At 35.5% G+C, this 23,635-nt stretch overlaps 1 protein-coding gene across 1 annotated transcript in view; it reads left to right on the plus strand.

The window, feature by feature from the left end:
* The window catches only part of LOC137633090 (NT-3 growth factor receptor-like), a 165,143-nt gene extending 142,987 nt beyond the window's left edge, over positions 1–22,156 (plus strand). Inside the window, exons 18-19 of the mRNA XM_068365251.1 lie at positions 21,453–21,543; positions 22,065–22,156. Of these exons, the coding sequence (XP_068221352.1) occupies positions 21,453–21,543; positions 22,065–22,156 (183 nt within the window). The remainder of the gene's footprint in view (positions 1–21,452; positions 21,544–22,064) is intronic.
* The last annotated feature ends 1,479 nt before the right edge of the window (positions 22,157–23,635 follow it).

Consider the following 23,635-nt stretch of genomic DNA (forward strand, 5'->3'; position numbering starts at 1 on the left):
ATATATATATATATATATATATACCAACTCATAGACTAAAGATAAAATATCAGATAAAATTACTGAACATGGTGGAGCCAACACACCACGTAAGGCTAAGGACCCTCCAGGATAGCCACTCCAACTGAAGGTAGGACAGTAAGGATGGTTTTCAAAATGATTACTTAAGAGGAAGATAAAGTAACATATAAGGAAAAGACAGCGTTTTCTATTAAGCCTGCCCAGCACACCATTTCTAAGAAAACTAGAAAAAAAAACATGGAATAGTACGCCTACGTGGACCTTCAATAGCATTCAAATAATTAACACCGCCAACGAAGTTGGAAAGAGGCTATGTGTCTATATGTTTTTTTTTTTTTTTAATTCTATGTCAATTGTTTTTTTTATCAATTCTAAATATTGAAAATAAAAAAGGGTGAATTAATGTTAAAAACAAATAAATTTATCTGTTCGTTCCGGTCAACTTTTGAGTAAACCTAAAATACGAGGAAAGTAATGATTTTATATAACTGAAAATGTTGTAATTTAGAAAAAAAAATGTCTTTGAAATATTATCATTATTACTAGCTAATCTACAACCCTAGTTGGAAAAGCCGGAAGCTATAAGCCCAAGGGCTCCAAGAGGGAGAAATAGCCCAGTAAGAAAAGAAAATAAGGAGATTAACAAACCACAAAAGAAGTAATAAACAATTAAAATGACATATTTTAGGAACAGTAACAACATGAAAATAGACATTTCATACACTGTTAAAAAAATGCCGTAAAAAACGGCAAATGCCTGGCAACACTCATTCCAGAATTTTCCCGTTTGAAAAACGTATATATTGACGTTAAGGAGTGATATTACGGTCACCAAACTGTAAAAGATAATAACAAAGTAAGGTGAAATTATGGTTGCCTGTATTTTACAGAAATACGGCTGAGAACCGTATATTTTTACGGAGAACTTCCGATTATAGTTACGTTTTCTTTTAACAGCGTAAACTATAAAAAGAGACTTATGTCAAAACATTCGCTGCAAGTTAAGCAAAAGGGCTTCAACAGGGAAACACACCCCAGTGAGAAAAGGAAATACTAAGATATATAACCACATAAGAAATAATAAACAATTAAAATAACATATTTCAAGAACAGTAACAACATGAAAATAGACCTTTCATAAATTAACTATAAAAAGACACTTATGACAATCTATTCAACATTAAAACATTCGCTGCAAGTTAAGCAAAACCTCTTACACTATCCAGTGAACCGGATCATGATACAGGAAAGTCATTCGCCAGATGGAATCAATATTCAAAACGAAAAAGAGATGTGTAGGATAAAAGATATATCATCAGAGTCCCAAGCCTCTCTCATAAAATCCTCCCGGAAGTCCCTGCTTATCTCTCCGTAAGGCGGTGTCGCTCCGAATAGCCTTATCTCCCGTTGCTCTTGGGATTAACACAGATTTACCTTTGGGAAGACTCTAAAAAAAAGCGCTTCACTGCGCATGCGTAAAGGGGCTTCAATGCGCATGCGTACTAAGTGCGTTGGAGATGTTCGCGCATCCTCACGCCATACGGTATTAATACCGTAGAAAAATAATGAATCAACCACGGTATGAATAAGAAAGCACTATTCGATATAAGTTTTGTCAGTTCATATAAGAAAGATCTAATCTAATATGGTTACTGTTCTTAAATATTTTATTTTGATAGTTAATTACTTCTCTTGTAGTTTATATATTTCCTTGTTTCCTTTCCTTACCGGCTATTTTTCGTAGTTGGAGCCTTGGGCTTATACCAACCTGCTCTTTAAACTAGGGTAATAGCTTAGCTTGCAGTAATAATGATAGCAAAATTGATAATAATAATAATAATAATGTAAAACGTATGTTACTAGTGTACGCAACCCGTCAAAATTGACGGGTAAAACTTTAGATAGATATGCACACGTATTTGATGTGCACAAAACACTAATAACATAATTATCAGTCTTAAAGGTAAAATGAAATACGCTACAGACATGAAAAGTATAATTGAATAGGCAAAATATTTGGAAATAAAAAGAAAAAAATACAAAGGATCTCGAAAGTAAAATAAAAATGCAAAGGATCTCGAAAGTAAAATAAAAAATGCAAAGGATCTCGAAAGTAAAATAAAAATGCAAAGGATCTCGAAAGTAAAATAAAAATGCAAAGGATCTCGAAAGTAAAATAAAAAATAAAAAGGATCTCGAAAGTAAAATAAAAATTGCAAAGGATCTCGAAAGTAAAACAAAAAATGCAAAGGATCTCAAAAGTAAAATAAAAAATGCAAAGGATCTCGAAAGTAAAATAAAAAAGGCAAACGATCTCGAAAGTAAAATAAAAAATGCAAATGGTCTCGAAAGTAAAATAAAAAATGCAAAGGATCTCGAAAGTAAAATAAAAAAATAAAAAGGATCTCGAAAGTAAAATAAAAATTGCAAAGGATCTCGAAAGTAAAATAAAAATGCAAAGGATCTCGAAAGTAAATAAAAAATGCAAAGGATCTCGAAAGTAAAATAAAAAATAAAAAGGATCTCGAAAGTAAAATAAAAAATGCAAAGGATCTCGAAAGTAAAATAAAAATGCAAAGGATCTTGAAAGTAAAATAAAAAATGCAAATGGTCTCGAAAGTAAAATAAAATATGCAAAGGATCTCGAAAGTAAAATAAAAAATAAAAAGGATCTCGAAAGTAAAATAAAAATTGCAAAGGATCTCGAAAGTAAAATAAAAAATGCAAAGGATCTCGAAAGTAAAATAAAAAATAAAAAGGATCTCGAAAGTAAAATAAAAAATGCAAAGGATCTCGAAAGTAAAATAAAAAATGCAAAGGATCTCGAAAGTAAAATAAAAAAATAAAAAGGATCTCGAAAGTAAAATAAAAATGGCAAAGGATCTCGAAAGTAAAATAAAAATGCAAAGGATCTCGAAAGTAAAATAAAAAATGCAAAGGATCTCGAAAGTAAAATAAAAATGCAAAGGATCTCGAAAGTAAAATAAAAAATGCAAATGGTCTCGAAAGTAAAATAAAAAATGCAAAGGATCTCGAAAGTAAAATAAAAAATAAAAAGGATCTCGAAAGTAAAATAAAAATTGCAAAGGATCTCGAAAGTAAAATAAAAAATGCAAAGGATCTCGAAAGTAAAATAAAAAATAAAAAGGATCTCGAAAGTAAAATAAAAATTGCAAAGGATCTCGAAAGTAAAATAAAAAATGCAAAGGAACTCGAAAGTAAAATAAAAAATAAAAAGGGTCTCGAAAGTAAAATTAAAAATGCAAAGGATCTCGAAAGCAAAATAAAAATTGCAAAGGATCTCGAAAGCAAAATAAAAAATGCAAAGGATCTCGAAAGCAAAATAAAAATTGCAAAGGATCTCGAAAGTAAAATAAAAATAGCAAAGGATCTCGAAACTAAAATAAAAATTGCAAAGGATCTCGAAATTAAAATAAAAATTGCAAAGGATCTCGCAAGTAAAATAAAAAATGCTAAGGATCTCGAAAGTAAAATAAAAATAGCAAAGGATCTCGAAAGTAAAACGAAAATAGCAAAGGATCTCGAAAGTAAAATAAAAATTGCAAAGGATCTCGAAAGTAAAATAAAAAATTAAAATGATCTCGAAAGTAAAATAAAAATTGCAAAGGATCTCGAAAGTAAAATAAAAAATGCAAAGGATCTGGAAAGTAAAATTAAAAATGCAAATGATCTCGTAAGCAACATTAAAAATGCAAAGGATCTATAAAGTAAAATGAAAAAATGCAAAGGATCTCGAAAGTAAAATGAAATACGCGAAATACATTAAAAGTAAAATGAAAAATGCCAAAGCTCAGGAAATGAAAACGAAAAAGGGAAAAGTTCTCTAACAAGGAAAAGGAAAAAATGCAAAATACATCAATAGAAAAATGAAATATATCAAATATCTCTAAAATAAAATGAAAAAGCGCGAAAGATCTCGAAAATAAAAGGAAAAATGCAAAAGATCACGAAAGTAAAATGAAGAATGCAAAAGATCTCGAACGTGAAATGAAAAAAGATCTCGAAAATAAAAGGAAATATGCAAAAGATCTCACAAGTAAAATAAAAAATGCAAAGGATCTCGAATATAAATGAAAATATATAAAATACCCAAAGACATTCAACAAACAAAATAATTTGACCATATATATAAACAATATAAAAAATATTATTGAAGAAAAAGTCAGGGCCACCCATACTGGTTGGTTCTCTGTGAGCTATTAGGCTGAAGTCTCCTACAATAGGCAACTCGCAGTGGCGTGTGGTGATAAAAATTGGCCAACACCAGACATGAATAAGGATATGTCTGAGGCCTTTGTCCTGCAGTGGACAAGACAGAGCCGCATTTGTTATTGTAATAAGTTGTATATTAGCTATATTCTTTGTTTAATTTCTTAAACAAACCCCAGACATGAATGAAGACATGTCTGAGGCCTTTGTCCTGCAATGGAATAGAAAGGGCTGCATTTGTTGTTATAATAAGGTGTAAATTAGCTATATTCTTTGTTTAATGTCTTAAACAAACCTCAGACATGAAGAAGGACATGCCTGAGGCCTTTGCCCTACAGTGGACTAGACACGGCAGCCTTTGTTGTTGTAACAGGTGTAAATTAGCTATATTATTTGTTTAATGTCTTAAACAAACCCCAAACATGAATAAGAACATGTCTGAGGCCTTTGTCCTGCAGTGGACTAGAAATGGCTGCATTTGTTGTTGTAACAGGTGTAAATTAGCCATATTCTTTATTTAATGTCTTAAACAAACCCAAGACATGAATAAAGACATGTCTGAGGCCTTTGTCCTGCAGTGGACTAGAAACGGCTGCATTTGTTGTTGTAACAGGTGTAAATTAGCTATATTCTTTGTTTAATTTCTTAAACAAACCCCAGACATGAATAAGGACATGTCTGAGGCCTTTGTCCTGCAGTGGACTAGAAACGGCTGCATTTGTTGTTGTAACAGGTGTAAATTAGCTATATTCTTTGTTTAATGTCTTAAACAAACCCAAGACATGAATAAAGACATGTCTGAGGACTTTGTCCTGCAGTGGACTAGAAACGGCTGCATTTGTTGTTGTAACAGGTGTAAATTAGCTATATACTTTGTTTAATTTCTTAAACAAACCCCAGACATGAATAAGGACAAGTCTGAGGCCTTTGTCCAGCAGTAGACTAGAAATAGCTGCATTTGTTGTTTTAACAGGTGTAAATTAGTTATATTCTTTGTTTAATGTCTTAAACAAACCCCAGACATGAATAAGGACATGTCTGAGGCCTTTGTCCAGCAGTGGACTAGAAACGGCTGCATTTGTTGTTGTAACAGGTGCATATTAGCTATATACTTTGTTTAATTTCTTAAACAAACCCCAGACATGAATAAGGACATGTCTGAGGCCTTTGTCCAGCAGTGGACTAGAAATGGCTGCATTTGTTGTTGTAACAGGTGTAAATTAGCTATATACTTTGTTTAATTTCTTAAACAAACCCCAGACATGAATAAGGACATGTCTGAGGCCTTTGTCCAGCAGTGGACTAGAAATGGCTGCATTTGTTGTTGTAACAGGTGCATATTAGCTATATACTTTGTTTAATTTCTTAAACAAACCCCAGACATGAATAAGGACATGTCTGAGGCCTTTGTCCAGCAGTGGACTAGAAATGGCTGCATTTGTTGTTGTAACAGGTGTAAATTAGCTATAATCTTTGTTTAATGTCTTGAACAAACCCCAGACATGAATAAGGACATGTCTGAGGCCTTTGTCCTGCAGTGGACTAGAAACGGCTGCATTTGTTGTTGTAACAGGTGCATATTAGCAATATCATTTTGTTTAATGTCTTAAACAAACCCCACACATGAATAAGGACATGTCTGAGGCCTTTATCCTGCAGTGGACTAGAAATGTTTGCATTTGTTGTTATAACAGGTGTAAATTAGCTATATTCTTTATTCAATGTCTTAAACGAAAACCAAACATGAATAAGGACATGTCTGAGGCCTTTGTCTTGCAGTGGACTAGAAATGGCGGCATTTGTTGTTGTAACAGGTGTAAATTAGCTATATTCTTTGTTTAATTTCTTAAACAAACCTGACATGAATACGGACATGTCTGAGGCTTTTGTCCTGCAGTGGACTAGAAATGCCTGCATTTGTTGTTGAAACAGGTGTAAATTAGCTATATTCCTTGCTTAATGTCTTAAACAAACCCCAGACATGAATAAGGACATGTCTGAGGCCTTTGTCCTGCAGTGGACTAAAAATGTCTGCATTTCTTGTTGTAACAGGTGTAAATTAGCTATATTCTTTGTTTAATGTCTTAAACAAACCCCAGACATGAATAAAGACATGTCTGAGGCCTTTGTCCTGCAGTGGACTAGAAACGGCTGCATTTGTTGTTGTAACAGGTGTAAATTAGCTATATTCTTTGTTTAATATCTTAAAAAAAACCCAGACATGAAAAAGGACATGTCTGAAGCCTTTGTCCTGCAGTGGACTAGAAATGGCTGCAATTGTTGTTGTAATAGGTGTAAATTAGCTATAATCTTTGTTTAATATCTTAAACAAACCCCAGACATGAAAAAGGACATGTCTGAGGCCTTTTTCCTGCAGTGGACTAGAAATGGCTGCATTTGTTGTTGTAATAAGGTGTAAATTAGCTATATTCTTTGTTTAATATCTTAAACAAACCCCAGACATGAAAAAGGACATGTCTGAAGCCTTTGTCCTGCAGTGAACTAGAAACGGTTGCGTTTGTTGTTGTGACAGGCGTAAATTAGCTATATTCTATGTTTAATGTCTTAAACAAACCTCAGACATGAATAAGGACATGTCTGAGGAATTAGTCCTGCAGTGGAATAGAAATGGCTGCATTTGTTGTAGTAATAAGGTGTAAATTAGCTACATTCTTTATTTAATGTCTTAAACAAACCCCAGACATGAATAAGGACACGTCTGAGGCCTTTGTCCTGCAGTGAACTAGAAACGGTTGCGTTTGTTGTTGTGACAGGCGTAAATTAGCTATATTCTATGTTTAATGTCTTAAACAAACCTCAGACATGAATAAGGACATGTCTGAGGAATTAGTCCTGCAGTGGACTAGAAACGGCTGCATTTGTTGTTGTAATGAGGTGTAAATTAGCTATATTCTTTATTTAATGTCTTAAACAAACCCCAGACATGAATAAGGACATGTCTGAGGCCTTTGTCCTGCAGTGGACTAGAAATGTCTGCATTTGTTGTTGTAACAGGTGTAAATTAGCTATATTCTTTGTTTAATGTTTTAAACAAACCCCAGACATGAATAAGGACATGTCTGAGGCCTTTGTCCTGCAGTGGACTAGAAATGTCTGCATTTGTTGTTGTAACAGGTGTAAATTAGCTATATTCTTTGTTTAATGTCTTAAACAAACCCCAGACAGGAATAAGGACATGTCTGAGGCCTTTGTCCTGCAGTGGACTAGAAATGGCTGCATTTGTTGTTGTAACAGGTGTAAATTAGCTATATTCTTTGTTTAATGTCTTAAACAAACCCAAGACATGAATAAAGACATGTCTGAGGCCTTTGTCCTGCAGTGGACTAGAAACAGCTGCATTTGTTGTTGTAACAGGTGTAAATTAGCTATATTCTTTGTTTAATTTCTTAAACAAACCCCAGACATGAATAAGGACATGTCTGAGGCCTTTGTCCTGCAGTGGACTAGAAACGGCTGCATTTGTTGTTGTAACAGGTGTAAATTAGCTATATTCTTTGTTTAATGTCTTAAACAAACCCAAGACATGAATAAGGACATGTCGGAGGGCTTTGTCCTGCAGTGGACTAAAAATGTCTGCATTTCTTGTTGTAACAGGTGTAAATTAGCTATATTCTTTGTTTAATGTCTTAAACAAACCCCAGACATGAAAAGGACATATCTGAAGCCTTTGTCATGCAGTGGACTAGAAATGGCTGCATTTGTTGTTGTAACAGGTGTAAATTAGCCATATTCTTTATTTAATGTCTTAAACAAACCTCAGACATGAATAAAGACATGTCTGAGGCCTTTGTCCTGCAGTGGACTAGAAACGGCTGCATTTGTTGTTGTAAAGGGTGTAAATTAGCTATATTATTTGTTTAATTTCTTAAACAAACCCCAGACATGAATAAGGACATGTCTGAGGCCTTTGTCCTGCAGTGGACTAGAAACGGCTGCATTTGTTGTTGTAACAGGTGTAAATTAGCTGTATTCTTTGTTTAATGTCTGAAACAAACCCAAGACATGAATAAAGACATGTCTGAGGACTTTGTCCTGTAGTGGACTAGAAATGGCTGCATTTGTTGTAACAGGTGTAAATTAGCTATATTATTTGTTTAATTTCTTAAACAAACCCCAATCATGAATAAGGACATGTCTGAAGCCTTTGTCCAGCAGTGGACTGGAAATGGCTGCATTTGTTGTTTTAACAAGTGTAAATTAGTTATATTCTTTATTTAATGTCTTAAACAAACCCCAGACATGAATAAGGACATGTCTGAGGCCTTTGTCCTGCAGTGGACTGGAAATGGCTGCATTTGTTGTTTTAACAAGTGTAAATTAGTTATATTCTTTATTTAATGTCTTAAACAAACCCCAGACATGAATAAGGACATGTCTGAGGCCTTTGTCCTGCAGTGGACTAGAAACAGCTGCATTTGTTGTTGTAACAGGTGTAAATTAACTATATTCTTTGTTTAATTTCTTAAACAAACCCCAGACATGAATAAGGACATGTCTGAGGCCTTTGTCCTGCAGTGGACTAGAAACGGCTGCATTTGTTGTTGTAACAGGTGTAAATTAACTATATTCTTTGTTTAATGTCTTAAACAAACCCCAGACATGAATAAGGACATGTCTGAGGCCTTTGTCCTGCAGTGGACTAGAAACAGCTGCATTTGTTGTTGTAACAGGTGTAAATTAGCTATATTCTTTGTTTAATGTCTTAAACAAACCCAAGACATGAATAAAGACATGTCTGAGGCCTTTGTCCTGCAGTGGACTAGAAACAGCTGCATTTGTTGTTGTAACAGGTGTAAATTAACTATATTCTTTGTTTAATTTCTTAAACAAACCCCAGACATGAATAAGGACATGTCTGAGGCCTTTGTCCTGCAGTGGACTAGAAACGGCTGCATTTGTTGTTGTAACAGGTGTAAATTAGCTATATTCTTTGTTTAATGTCTTAAACAAACCCAAAACATGAATAAGGACATGTCTGAGGACTTTGTCCTGCAGTGGACTAGAAACGGCTGCATTTGTTGTTGTAACAGGTGTAAATTAGCTATATTCTTTGTTTAATTTCTTAAACAAACCCCAGACATGAATAAGGACATGTCTGAGGCCTTTGTCCTGCAGTGGACTAGAAACAGCTGCATTTGTTGTTGTAGTAAGGTGTAAATTAGCTATACTCTTTGTTTAATTTCTTAAACAAACCCCAATTATAAGGATATGTCTGAGGCCTTTGTCCTGTAGTGGACTAGAAATGGCTGCATTTGTTGTTGTAACAGGTGTAAATTAGCTATATGCTTTGTTTAATGTCTTAAACAAACCCCAGACATGAATAAGGACATGTCTGAGGCCTTTGTCCTGCAGTGGACTAGAAACAGCTGCAATTGTTGTTGTAATAAGGTGTAAATTAGCTATATTCTTTGTTTAATTTCTTAAACAAACCTGACCTGAATATGGACATGTCTGAGGCCTCTGTCCTGCAGTGGACTAGAAATGCCTGCATTTGTTGTTGAAACAGGTGTAAATTAGCTATATTCCTTGCTTAATGTCTTAAACAAACCCCAGACATAAATAAGGACATGTCGGAGGGCTTTGTCCTGCAGTGGACTAAAAATGTCTGCATTTCTTGTTGTAACAGGTGTAAATTAGCTATATTCTTTGTTCAATGTCTTAAACGAAAACCAAACATGTATAAGGACATGTCTGAAGACTTTGTCCAGCAGTGGACTAGAAACGGCTGCATTTCTTGTTGTAACAGGTGTAAATTAGCTATATTCTTTGTTTAATGTCTTAAACAAACCCCAGACATGAATAAAGACATGTCTGAGGCCTTTGTCCTGCAGTGGACTAGAAACGGCTGCATTTGTTGTTGTAACAGTGTAAATTAGCTATAATTCTTTGTTTAATATCTTAAACAAACCCCAGACATGAAAAAGGACATGTCTGAGGCCTTTTTCCTGCAGTGGACTAGAAACAGCTGCATTTCTTGTTGTAATAAGGTGTAAATTAGCTATATTCTTTGTTTATCATCTTAAACAAACCACAGACATGAAAAAGGACATGTCTGAAGCCTTTTTCCTGCAGTGGAACTAGAAATGGCTGCATTTGTTGTTGTAATAAGGTGTAAATTAGCTACATTCTTTAATTAATGTCTTAAACAAACCTCAGACATGAATAAGGACATGTCTGAGGAATTAGTCCTGCAGTGGACTAGAAACGGCTGCATTTGTTGTTGTAATAAGGTGTAAATTAGCTACATTCTTTATTTATTGTCTTAAACAAACCCCAGACATGAATAAGGACATGTCTGAGGCCTTTGTCCTGCAATGAACTAGAAATAGCTGCATTTGTTGTTGTAATAAGGTGTAAATTAGCTATATTCTTTATTATTTTCTTAAACAAACCCCACATATGAATAAGGACACGTCTGAGGCCTTTGTCCTGCAGTGAACTAGAAACAGCTGCATTTGTTGTTGTAATAAGGTGTAAATTAGCTATATTCTATGTTTAATGTCTTAAACAAACCCTACACATGAATAAGGACATGTCTGAGGCCTTTGTCCTGCAGTACTAGAAACGGCTGCATTTGTTGTTGTAATAAAGGTGTAAATTAGCTATATTCTTTGTTTAATGTCTTAAACAAACTGCAGACATGAATAAGGACATGTCTGAGGCCTTTGTCCTGCAATGGACTAGAAATGGCTGCATTTGTTGTTGTAATAAGGTGTAAATTAGCTATATTCTTTATTTAATGTCTTAAACAAACCCCAGACATGAATAAGGACATGTCTGAGGACTTTGTCCTGTAGTGGACTAGAAACGGCTGCATTTGTTGTTGTAATAAGGTGTAAATTAGCTATATTCTTTGTTTAATTTCTTAAACAAACCCCAGACATGAATAAGGACACGTCTGAGGCTTTGTCCTGCAGTGGACTAGAAACGGCTGCATTTGTTGTTGTAACAGGTGTAAATTAGCTATATTCTTTGTTAATTTCTTAAACAAACCCCAGACATGAATAAAGGACACGTCTGAGGCCTTTGTCCTGCAGTGGAACTAGAAACAGCTGCATTTGTTGTTGTAACAGGTGTAAATTAGCTATATTCTTTCTTTAATATCTTAAACAAACCCCAGACATGAATAAGGACATGTCTGAGGCCTTTGTCCTGCAGTGGACTAGAAATGCTGCATTTGTTGTTTAACAGGTGTAAATTAGCTATATTCTTTGTTTAATGTCTTAAACAAACCCCAGACATGAATAAGGACATGTCTGAGGCCTTTGTCCTGCAGTGGACTAGAAACGGCTGCATTTGTTGTTATAACAGGTGTAAATTAGCTATATTCTTTGTTTAATTTCTTAAACAAACCCCAGACATGAATAAGGACATGTCTGAGGCCTTTGTCCTGTAGTGGACTAGAAACGGCCTGCATTTGTTGTTGTAATAAGGTGTAAATTAGCTATATTCTTTGTTTAAGTTTCTTAAACAAACCCCAGACATGAATAAGGACATGTCTGAGGCCTTTGTCCTGCAGTGGAACTAGAAATGGCTGCATTTGTTGTTGTAATAAGGTGTAAATTAGCTATATTCTTTGTTTAATGTCTTGAAACAAACCCCAGACATGAATAAAACATGTCTGAGGCCTTTGTCCTGCATGGAACTAGAAATGGCTGCATTTGTTGTTGTAATAAGGTGTAAATTAGCTATATTCTTTATTTAATGTCTTAAACAAACCCCAGACATGAATAAGAACATGTCTGAGGCCTTTGTCCTGCAGTGGACTAGAAATGCCGGCATTTGTTGTTTTAATAAGGTGTAAATTAGCTATATTCTATGTTTAATGTCTTAAACAAACCCCAGACATGAATAAGACATGTCTGAGGCCTTTGTCCTGCGGTGGACTAGAAAGATGCATTTGTTGTTGCAACAGGTGTAAATTAGCTATATTCTTTGTTTAATGTCTTAAACAAACCCCAGACATGAATAAGGACATGTCTGAGGCCTTTGTCCTTGCAATGGACTAGAAATGTCTGCATTTGTTGTTTAACAGGTGTAAATTAGCTATATTCTTTGTTTAATGTCTTAAACAAACCCCAGACATGAATAAGGACATGTCTAAGGCCTTTGCCTTGCAGTGGACTAGAAATGGCGGTATTTGTTGTTGTAACAGGTGTAAATTAGCTATATTCTTTGTTTAATGTCTTAAACAAACCCCAGACATGAATAAGGACATGTCTGAGGCCTTTGTCCTGCAGTGGACTAGAAAAGGCTGCATTTGTTTTTGTAACAGGTATAAATTAGCTATATTCTTTGTTTAATGTCTTAAACAAACCCCAGACATGAATAAGGACATGTCTAAGGCCTTTGCCGTGCAGTGGACTAGAAATGGCGGCATTTGTTGTTGTAACAGGTGTAAATTAGCTATATTCTTTGTTTAATGTCTTAAACAAACCCCAGACATGAATAAGGACATGTCTGAGGCCTTTGTCCTGCAGTGGACTAGAAAAGGCTGCATTTGTTGTTGTAACAGGTATAAATTAGCTATATTCTTTGTTTAATGTCTTAAACAAACCCCAGACATGAATAAGGACATGTCTGAGGCCTTTGCCGTGCAGTGGACTAGAAATGGCGGCATTTGTTGTTGTAACAGGTGTAAATTAGCTATATTCTTTGTTTAATGTCTTAAACAAACCCCAGACATGAATAAGGACATGTCTGAGGCCTTTGTCCTGCAGTGGACTAGAAAAGGCTGCATTTGTTGTTGTAACAGGTATAAATTAGCAATATTCTTTGTTTAATGTCTTAAACAAACCCCAGACATGAATAAGGACATGTCTGAGGCCTTTGTCCTGCAGTGGACTAGAAAAGGCTGCATTTGTTGTTGTAACAGGTATAAATTAGCAATATTCTTTGTTTAATGTCTTAAACAAACCCCAGACATGAATAAGGACATGTCTGAGGCCTTTGTCCTGCAGTGGACTAGAAAAGGCTGCATTTGTTGTTGTAACAGGTGTAAATTAGCTATATTCTTTGTTTAATGTCTTAAACAAACCCCAGACATGAATAAGGACATGTCTGAGGCCTTCGATCTGCAGTGGACTAGAAATGTCCGCATTTGTTGTTGTAACAGGTGTAAATTAGCTATATTCTTTGTTTAATGTCTTAAACAAACCCCAGACATGAATAAGGACATGTCTGAGGCCTTCGATCTGCAGTGGACTAGAAATGTCCGCATTTGTTGTTGTAACAGGTGTAAATTAGCTATATTCTTTGTTTAATGTCTTAAACAAACCCCAGACATGAATAAGGACATGTCTGAGGCCTTCGATCTGCAGTGGACTAGAAATGTCCGCATTTGTTGTTGTAACAGGTGTAAATTAGCTATATTCTTTGTTTAATGTCTTAAACAAACCCCAGACATGAATAAGGACATGTCTGAGGCCTTCGATCTGCAGTGGACTAGAAATGTCCGCATTTGTTGTTGTAACAGGTGTAAATTAGCTATATTCTTTGTTTAATGTCTTAAACAAACCCCAGACATGAATAAGGACATGTCTGAGGCCTTCGATCTGCAGTGGACTAGAAATGTCCGCATTTGTTGTTGTAACAGGTGTAAATTAGCTATATTCTTTGTTTAATGTCTTAAACAAACCCCAGACATGAATAAGGACATGTCTGAGGCCTTTGTCCTGTGGTGGACTAGAAACGAATGCATTTGTTGTTGTAACAGTGTAAATTAGCATTATTGTTTGTTAATGTCTTAAAAAAACATCAGACATGAATAAGGACATGTCTGAGGCCTTTGCTCTGCAATGGACTAGAAATGGCGGCATTTGTTGTTGTAACAGGTGTAAATTAGCTATATTCTTTATTTAATGTCTTAAACCCCAGACATGAATAAGGACATGTCTGAGGCCTTTGTCCTGCAGTGGACTAGAAATGACTGCATTTTTTGTTGTAACAGGTGTAAATTAGCTATATTCTTCGTTTAATGTCTTAAACAAACCCCAGACATTAATAAGGACATGTCTGAGGCCTTTGTCCTGCAGTGGACTAGAAACGTCTGCATTTGTTGTTGTAACAGTTGTAAATTAGCTATATTCTTTGTTTAATGTCTTAAACAAACCCCAGATATGAATAAGGACATGTCTGAGGCCTTTGTCCTGCAGTGGACTAGAAACGGCTGCATTTGTTGTTGTAACAGGTGTAAATTAGCTATATTCTTTGTTTAATCTCTAAAACAAATCCCAGGCAGGAATAAGGACATGTCTGAGGCCTTTGTCCTGCAGTTGACTAGAAATGTCTGCATTTATTGTTGTAACAGGTGTAAATTAGCTATATTCTTTGTTTAATCTTTGTTTAATGTCTTAAACAAACCCCAGACATGAATAAGGACATGTCTGAGGCCTTTGTCCTGCAGTGGACTAGAAATGCCTGCATTTTTGTTGTAACAGGTGTAAATTAGCTATATTCTTTGTTTAATGTCTTAAACAAACCCCTGACATGAATAAGGACATGTCTGAGAACTTTGTCCAGCAGTGGACTAGAAACATCTGCATTTGCTGTTGTAACAGGTGTGAATTAGCTATATTCTTTGTTTAATGTCTTAAACAAACCCCAGACATGAATAAGGACATGTCTGAGGCCTTTGTCCTGCAGTGGACTAGAAACGGCTGCAATTGTTGTTGTAACAGGTGTAAATTAGCTATATTCTTTGTTTAATTTCTTAAACAAATCCCAGACAGGAATAAAGACATGTCTGAGGCCTTTGTCCTGCAGTGTACTAGAAACGGCTGCATTTGTTGTTGTAATATGGTGTAAATTAGCTATATTCTTTGTTTAATGTCTTAAACAAACCCCAGACATGAATAAGGACATGTCTGAGGACTTTGTCCTGCAATGGACTAGAAATGGATGCAATTGTTGTTGTAACAGGTGTAAATTAGCTATATTCTTTGTTTAATTTCTTAAACAAACCCCAGACACGAATAAGGACATGTCTGAGGCCTTTGTCCTGCAGTGGACTAGAAATGTCTGCATTTGTTGTTTAACAGGTGTAAATTACGTATATTCTTTATTTAATGTCTTAAACAAACCCCAGACATGAATAAGGACATGTCTAAGGCCTTTGCCGTGCAGTTGACTAGAAATGGCGGCATTTGTTGTTGTAACAGGTGTAAATTAGCTATATTCTTTGTTTAATGTCTTAAACAAACCCCAGACATGAATAAGGACATGTCTGAGGCCTTTGTCCTGCAGTGAACTAGAAAGGCTGCATTTGTTGTTGTAACAGGTGTAAATTAGCTATATTGTTTGTTTAATGTCTTAAACAAACCCCAGACATGAATAAGGACATGTCTAAGGCCTTTGTCCTGCAGTGGACTAGAAACGGCTGCAATTGTTGTTGTAACAGGTGTAAATTAGCTATATTCTTTGTTTAATTTCTTAAACAAATCCCAGACATGAATAAGGACATGTCTGAGGCCTTTGTCCTGCAGTGTACTAGAAACGGCTGCATTTGTTGTTGTAATAGGTGTAAATTAGCTATATTCTTTGTTTAATGTCTTAAACAAACCCCAGACATGAATAAGGACATGTCTGAGGCCTTTGTCCTGCAGGACTAGAAACGGATGCATTTGTTGTTGTAACAGGTGTAAATTAGCTATATTCTATGTTTAATGTCTTAAACAAACCCCAGACATGAATAAGGACATGTCTGGCCTTTGTCCTGCAGTGACTAGAAATGGCTGCATTTGTTGTTGTAATAAGGTGTAAATTAGCTATATTCTTTGTTTAATGTCTTAAACAAACCCCAAACATGAATAAGGACATGTCTGAGGCCTTTGTCCTGCAGTGGACTGGAAATGGCCGCATTTGTTGTTGTAATAAGGTGTAAATTAGCTATATTCTTTATTTAAAGTCTTAAACAAACCCCAAACATGAATAAGGACATGTCTGAGGCCTTTGTCCTGCAGTGGACTAGAAATGGCTGCATTTGTTGCTGTAACAGGTGTAAATTAGCTATATTCTTTGTTTAATATCTTAAACAAACCTCAGACATGAATAAGGACATGTCTGAGGCCTTTGTCCTGCAGTGGACTAGAAATGTCTGCATTTGTTGCTGTAACAGGTGTAAATTAGCTATATTCTTTGTTTAATATTTGTTTAATGTCTTAAACAAACCCCAAACATGAATAAGGACATGTCTGAGGCCTTTGTCCTGCAGTGGACTGGAAATGGCAGCATTTGTTGTTGTAACAGGTGTAAATTAGCTATATTCTTTGTTTAATGTCTTAAACAAACCCCAACATGAATAAGGACATGTCTGAGGCCTTTGTCCTGCAGTGGACTAGAAATGGCTGCATTTGTTGTTGTTACAGGTGTAAATTAGCTATATTCTTTATTTAATGTCTTAAACAAACCCCAGACATGAATAAGGGCATGTCTGAGGCCTTTGTCCTGCAGTGGACTAGAAATGGCTGCATTTGTTGTTGTAGTAAGGTGTAAATTAGCTATATTCTTTGTTTAATTTCTTAAACAAACCCCAGACATGAATAAGGACATGTCTGAGGCCTTTGTCCTGCAGTGGACTAGAAATGGCGGTATTTGTTGTTGTAACAGGTGTAAATTAGCTATATTCTTTGTTTAATTTCTTAAACAAACCTCAGACATGAATAAGAACATGTCTGAGGCCTTTTCTCCTGCAGTGGACTAGAAATGTCTGCATCTGTTGTTGTAACAGGTGTAAATTAGCTATATTCTTTGTTTAATATCTTAAACAAACCTTAGACATGAATAAGGACATGTCTGAGGCCTTTTCTCCTGCAGTGGACTAGAAATGTCTGCATTTGTTGTTGTAACAGGTGTAAATTAGCTATATTCTTTATTTAATGTCTTAAACAAACCTTAGACATGAATAAGGACATGTCTGAGGCCTTTTCTCCTGCAGTGGACTAGAAATGTCTGCATTTGTTGTTGTAACAGGTGTAAATTAGCTATATTCTATGTTTAATGTCTTAAACAAACCCCAGACATGAATAAGGACATGTCTGAGGCCTTTGTCCTGCAGTGGACTAGAAATGGTTGCATTTGTTGTTGTAATAAGGTGTAAATTAGCTATATTCTTTGTTTAATGTCTTAAACAAACCCCAAACATGAATAAGGACATGTCTGAGGCCTTTGTCCTGCAGTGGACTAGAAACAGCTGAATTTATTGTTGTAATAAGGTGTAAATTAGCTATATTCTTTATTTAATGTCTTAAACAAACCCCAAACATGAATAAGGACATGTCTGAGGCCTTTGTCCTGCAGTGGACTAGAAATGGCTGCATTTGTTGTTGTAATAAGGTGTAAATTAGCTATATTCTTTGTTTAATGTCTTAACCAAACCCCAAACATGAATAAGGACATGTCTGAGGCCTTTGTCCTGCAGTGGACTAGAAACAGCTGCATTTGTTGTTGTAATAAGGTGTAAAATAGCTATATTCTTTGTTTAATGTCTTAAACAAACCCCAGACATGAATAAGGACATGTCTGAGGCCTTTGTCCTGCGGTGGACTAGACACGGATGCATTCGTTGTTGTAACAGGTGTAAATTAGCTATATTGTTTGTTTAATGTCTTAAGAAAACATCAGACATGAATAAGGACATGTCTGAGGCCTTTGTCCTGCAGTGGACTAGAAACAGCTGAATTTATTGTTGTAATAAGGTGTAAATTAGCTATATTCTATGTTTAATGTCTTAAACAAACCCCAGACATGAATAAGGACATGTCTGAGGCTTTTGTTCTTCAGTGGACTAGAAATGGCTGCATTTGTTGTTGTAACAGGTGTAAATTAGCTATATTCTTTGTTTATTTTCTTAAACAAACCCCAGACATTAATAAGGACATGTCTGAGGCCTTTGTCCTGCAGTGGACTAGAAATGGCTGCATTTGTTGTTGTAACAGGTGTAAATTAGCTATATTCTTTGTTTAATTTCTTAAACAAACCCCAACATGAATAAGGACATGTCTGAGGCCTTTGTCCTGCAGTGGACTAGAAATGTCTGCATTTGTTGTTGTAATAAGGTGTAAATTAGCTATATTCTTTGTTTAATATCTTAAACAAACCTCAGACATGAATAAGGACATGTCTGAGGCCTTTGTCCTGCAGTGGACTAGAAATGTCTGCATTTGTTGTTGTAACAGGTGTAAATTAGCTATATTCTATGTTTAATGTCTTAAACAAACCCTAAACATGAATAAGGACATGTCTGAGGCCTTTGTCCTGCAATGGACTAGAAATGGCTGAATTTGTTGTTGTAATAAGGTGTAAATTAGCTATATTCTATGTTTAATGTCTTAAACAAACCCCAGACATGAATAAGGACATGTCTGAGGCCTTTGTCCTGCAATAGACTAGAAATGGCTGCATTTGTGGTTGTAACAGGTGTAAATTAGCTATATTCTTTATTTAATGTCTTAAACAAACCCCAAACATGAATAAGGACATGTCTGAGGCCTTTGTCCTGCAGTGGAGTAGAAACAGCTGCATTTGTTTTGTAATAAGGTGTAAATTAGCTATATTCTTTGTTTAATGTCTTAAACAAACCCCAAACATGAATAAGGACATGTCTGAGGCCTTTGTCCTGCAGTGGACTAGAAACAGCTGCATTTGTTTTTGTAATAAGGTGTAAATTAGCTATATTCTTTGTTTAATGTCTTAAACAAACCCAAACATGAATAAGGACATGTCTGAGGCCTTTGTCCTGCAGTGGACTAGAAACGGCTGCATTTGTTTTTGTAATAAGGTGTAAATTAGCTATATTCTTTGTTTAATGTCTCAAACAAACCCCAAACATGAATAAGGACATGTCTGAGGCCTTTGTCCTGCAGTGGACTAGAAACGGCTGCATTTGTTTTTGTAATAAGGTGTAAAATAGCTATATTCTTTGCTTAATGTCTTAAACAAACCCCAGACATGAATAAGGACATGTCTGAGGCCTTTGTCCTGCAGTGGACTAGAAATGTCTGCACTTGTTGTTGTAACAGGTGTAAATTAGCTATATTCTTTGTTTATCTTAAACAAACCCCAGACATGAATAATAGACATGTCTGAGGCCTTTGTTCTGCAGTGGACTAGAAATGTCTGCATTTGTTGTTGTAACAGGTGTATATTAGCTATATTCTTTGTTTAATATCTTAAACAAACCCCAGACATGAATAAGGACATGTCTGAGGCCTTTGTCCTGCAGTGGACTAGAAATGTCTGCATTTGTTGTTGTAACAGGTGTATATTAGCTATATTCTTTGTTTAATATCTTAAACAAACCCCAGACATGAATAAGGACATGTCTGAGGCCTTTGTCCTGCAGTGGACTAGAAATGTCTGCATTTGTTGTTGTAATAAGGTGTAAATTAACTATATTCTTTGTTTAATGTCCTAAAGAAACCCCAGACATGAATAAGGATATGTCCGAGGCCTTTGTCCTGCGGTGGACTAGAAACAGATGTATTTGTTGTTGTAATAAGGTGTAGATTAACTAGATACCCAGATATGAAGAAGGCCATGTCTGAGGCCCTTGTCCTGCAGTGGAGTAGAAACGGATGCTTTCTCTGTTTACTGTCTTAAGAGGGTTAGAAAAATAATTAATGTTCATAATCACATCAAGGTCAACCTTTCCCATGCGTATTTACCTTAATAAATATATGACCTTTAATTACCTTTCCGTGTACAAAAATAACATTACTTTTAATTTCTTTAACAATATGCCTTAAAACATATATCGAGCACTTTTAAATTTTTGCTAAAATATTGAAAATTTCAAGATCCTTTTTTTTTATAAATTTCATCAATTTCAAGATACTTTTTAAAATCTTGAAATTTCTAAGAATCTGGGTTCAAATCTTTCAAAAAATTAAGATTTTGGTTCAAATTTTAACAATTTTAAGTTGTTGGTTCGAATCCTAAAAATTTCACCTTTTTTGCTCAAAACTTTAAAGGTTTTAGATTATTGCTCAAATCTAGAAAATTTCAAGATTTTTGCTCAGTTTTTAAATTATTTTGTTTTGTTCAAATCTTAGAATTTTAGGAACAGAAGTTAAACTGAAAATCACTATCCATAAGGTTATTAATTTAGACTGACAAAATATTGAGCTAAACATTTTAGATACAATGACACAAAAATATCAATTCATACTTCAAACGAATACAACATATCAAGATATAAAGTAAGAGTGCAAGGTAGAAAAGGAGACAAATACATAATAGATGAAAAGTGAAATGATCATTAACAGGGATAGGAAAGATAAAAAGAATCACTTAAGAATAGGTTTGAAAACATAAGAGAGAGAGAGAGAGAGAGAGAGAGAGAGAGAGAGAGAGAGAGAGAGAGAAGAGAGAGAGAGAGAGAGAGAGAGTGTGTGTATGGGTAACAAGCGAAGCCATTCTTATTTCAGATATGAGAGAGAGAGAGAGAGAGAGAGAGAGAGAGAGAGAGAGAGAGAGAGAGAGAGAGAGAGAGAGAGAGTTTGGGTAACAACCAAAGCAAAACTTTTCTTATTTCAGATATGAATAATAGTAGAGAGAGAGAGAGAGAGAGAGAGAGAGAGAGAGAGAGAGAGGAGAGAGAGAGAGAGAGAGAGAGAGAGAGAGTTTGGGTAACAACCAAAGCAAAACTGTTCTTATTTCAGATATGAATAATAGCAGAGAGAGAGAGAGAGAGAGAGAGAGAGAGAGAGAGAGAGAGAGAGAGAGAGAGAGAGAGAGTGTGTTTGGGTAACAACCAAAGCCAAACTGTTCCTATTTCAGATATGAATAATAGCAGAGAGAGAGAGAGAGGAGAGAGAGAGAGAGAGAGAGAGAGAGAGAGAGAGAGTATTTCGGTAACAACCAAAGCCAAACTGTTCCTATTTCAGATATGAATAATAGCAGAGAGAGAGAGAGAGAGAGAGAGAGAGAGAGAGAGAGAGAGAGAGAGAGAGAGAGAGTATTTGGGTAACAACCAAAGCCAAACTGTTCCTATTTCAGATATGAATAATAGCAGAGAGAGAGAGAGAGAGAGAGAGAGAGAGAGAGAGTATTTGGGTAACAACCAAAGCCAAACTGTTCCTATTTCAGATATGAATAATAGCAGGAGAGAGAGAGAGAGAGAGAGAGAGAGAGAGAGAGAGAGTATTTGGGTAACAACCAAAGCCAAACTGTTCCTATTTCAGATATTCAAGCCAAGCAACTTCTTCTCTCCCAAGATGCAAGGAGAAGAAGGAGATCTTTTAGAAAGCTACGAGGGAGAGGGAGAAGGGGAAGGTGGGGGCTAGTCCCTCCCTACCCCCTTCCCCTAATCAACAGGTTCTCCTCTGGACCTCCTAAACACCCCCCCCCCCTCTTTTCTCCCCCCCCCCCCCCCCCTCCCAATCCCCAAGACACGCCGACGAGGCATTTGCTTCCAGCAGATGTTCGCTTCTCTCAGACAGTCATTTTCACTTTCTTTTGAGGCTGGATAAAAACGTGACGAATCTGAGAGAGAGAGAGAGAGAGAGAGAGAGAGAGAGAGAGAGAGAGAGAGAGAAAAAAAATAATTTGAGATAGCTAGATAGAGATAGATAGATGAAGAGATAGATAGAGATAGATAGATAGAGAGAGATACATAGAGAGATTGTTAGATAGATTCAGAGAGAGAGAGAGAGAGAGAGAGAGAGAGAGAGAGAGAGAGAGAGAGAGAGAGAGAGAGAGAGTCCTTTGAATAGTTTCATGTCCGTGGGATGAGAACTACCTAGTGGAGGCCCTGCCGTTCTGGTGGAATATAATTATCATAACTTTCTGAGTAGGTATCGCCATAATCAGCAAAGCTGTACTAGTCAGGGCCATCCACACTAGGTTGGTTTGCTGTGAGGGATCAGAAGAAACTCGCCCACCATGACCTATCTGTACTGCCAGGGCGGAGATGAAAACTGGCCAGACCCCAGATATGTATAAGGTCATGTCTGAGGCCTTTTCCTACACTGGACAAGAAACGACAATGGTCTGCTAATAAATATACCTAATTACCTGCTTACGTGAACAGGAGCCTTCTAAATGTTTCAGAACGCATCCATCTGTTCCGATAAAGAAAAAAAGACAATTTCAATAATCTAATTCTGGTCAATTGATTGGTAAAGAAAAGGAAGAGGAAAACAGACCAATCAAAGGACTACGAAATAGGCAATTAAAACAAGCTGATTCTTGTCAATTGATTGGTAAAGAAAATTAAGTTAAAACCAATCAGAGGACAACGAAATAAGCATTTTAAATAAGCTGATTTTGGTCAATTGATTGGTGAAGATAAAGAAAATTCAACCAATCAGAGGATTACGAAATAAGCATTTTAAATAAGCTGATTCTGGTCAATTGATTGGTAAAGAAAAGGAAGAAAAACCAACCAATCAGGGGACTTCGAGATAGGAAATTTAAATAATCTAATTCTGGTCAATTGATTGGTAAAGAAAAAGAAGAAAATATACTCAATAAGAAGACTACAAAATAGGAAATTCAAACAAGCTAATTTTAGTCAATTGATTGGTAAAGAAAATGAAGAAAGACTAACCAATCAGCTGATTAGGACAATTTATTGGTAAAGAAAATGAAGAAAAACCAACTAATCAGTTGATTAGGCCAATTGATTAGCAAAGAAAAGGAAGAAAAACCAACTAATCAGCTGATTAGGTCAATTAATTGGTAGAGAAAAGGAAGAAAAACCAACCAATCAAAGGACTACGAGATAAAAATGAGAGTATTTTGTCGTTTCCTAGCAAGGGATCCCTAACTGAAGGAAAAGGAAATGACGACCGGAAATAATAAGTCTTCAAAAGAGATAACTTTCTTTTAGGTTTTCGCTGTAAGAAAAGAGGGAGATTATATCTTCGGTTTTTCTCTCGGAGTTGAATGAAATAAAAAGGGAAAATATTTAATTCTTCTCAAAGAACAATAGGTATTTATGCTCTTATCTATTTTGCTTGGAGTACTTCGCATTACAGACTCTGTGAGGAAATTTGTTTAATATTCCTGTTTTAAACTAACCAAAGCAACACGACTTTTTCTACAATGTTCTACAAATTTCAAAAGCTCAAACTTACAGCGAATGTTTTTTATGTTGAACAGGATGACATAAGTCTTCTAATAGTTTATATATAAAAGATCTATTCTAATTTTATTGTTCTTAAAATATATTATATACTTGTTTATTACTTCTCTTGTAGTTTATTTATTTATTTATTAACTTTCCTCACGGGGCTATTTTTCCCTGTTGGAGCCCTTGGGCTCACAGTATCCTGCTTTTCCAACTAGGGTTGTAGAATAGCTAATAATAATAATAATAATAATAATAATAATAATAATAATAGTTTATTTAGTTCCTTATTTC

The sequence above is a fragment of the Palaemon carinicauda genome, chromosome 42 (genome assembly GCF_036898095.1).
Source record: "Palaemon carinicauda isolate YSFRI2023 chromosome 42, ASM3689809v2, whole genome shotgun sequence".
Lineage (NCBI taxonomy): Eukaryota > Metazoa > Arthropoda > Malacostraca > Decapoda > Palaemonidae > Palaemon > Palaemon carinicauda.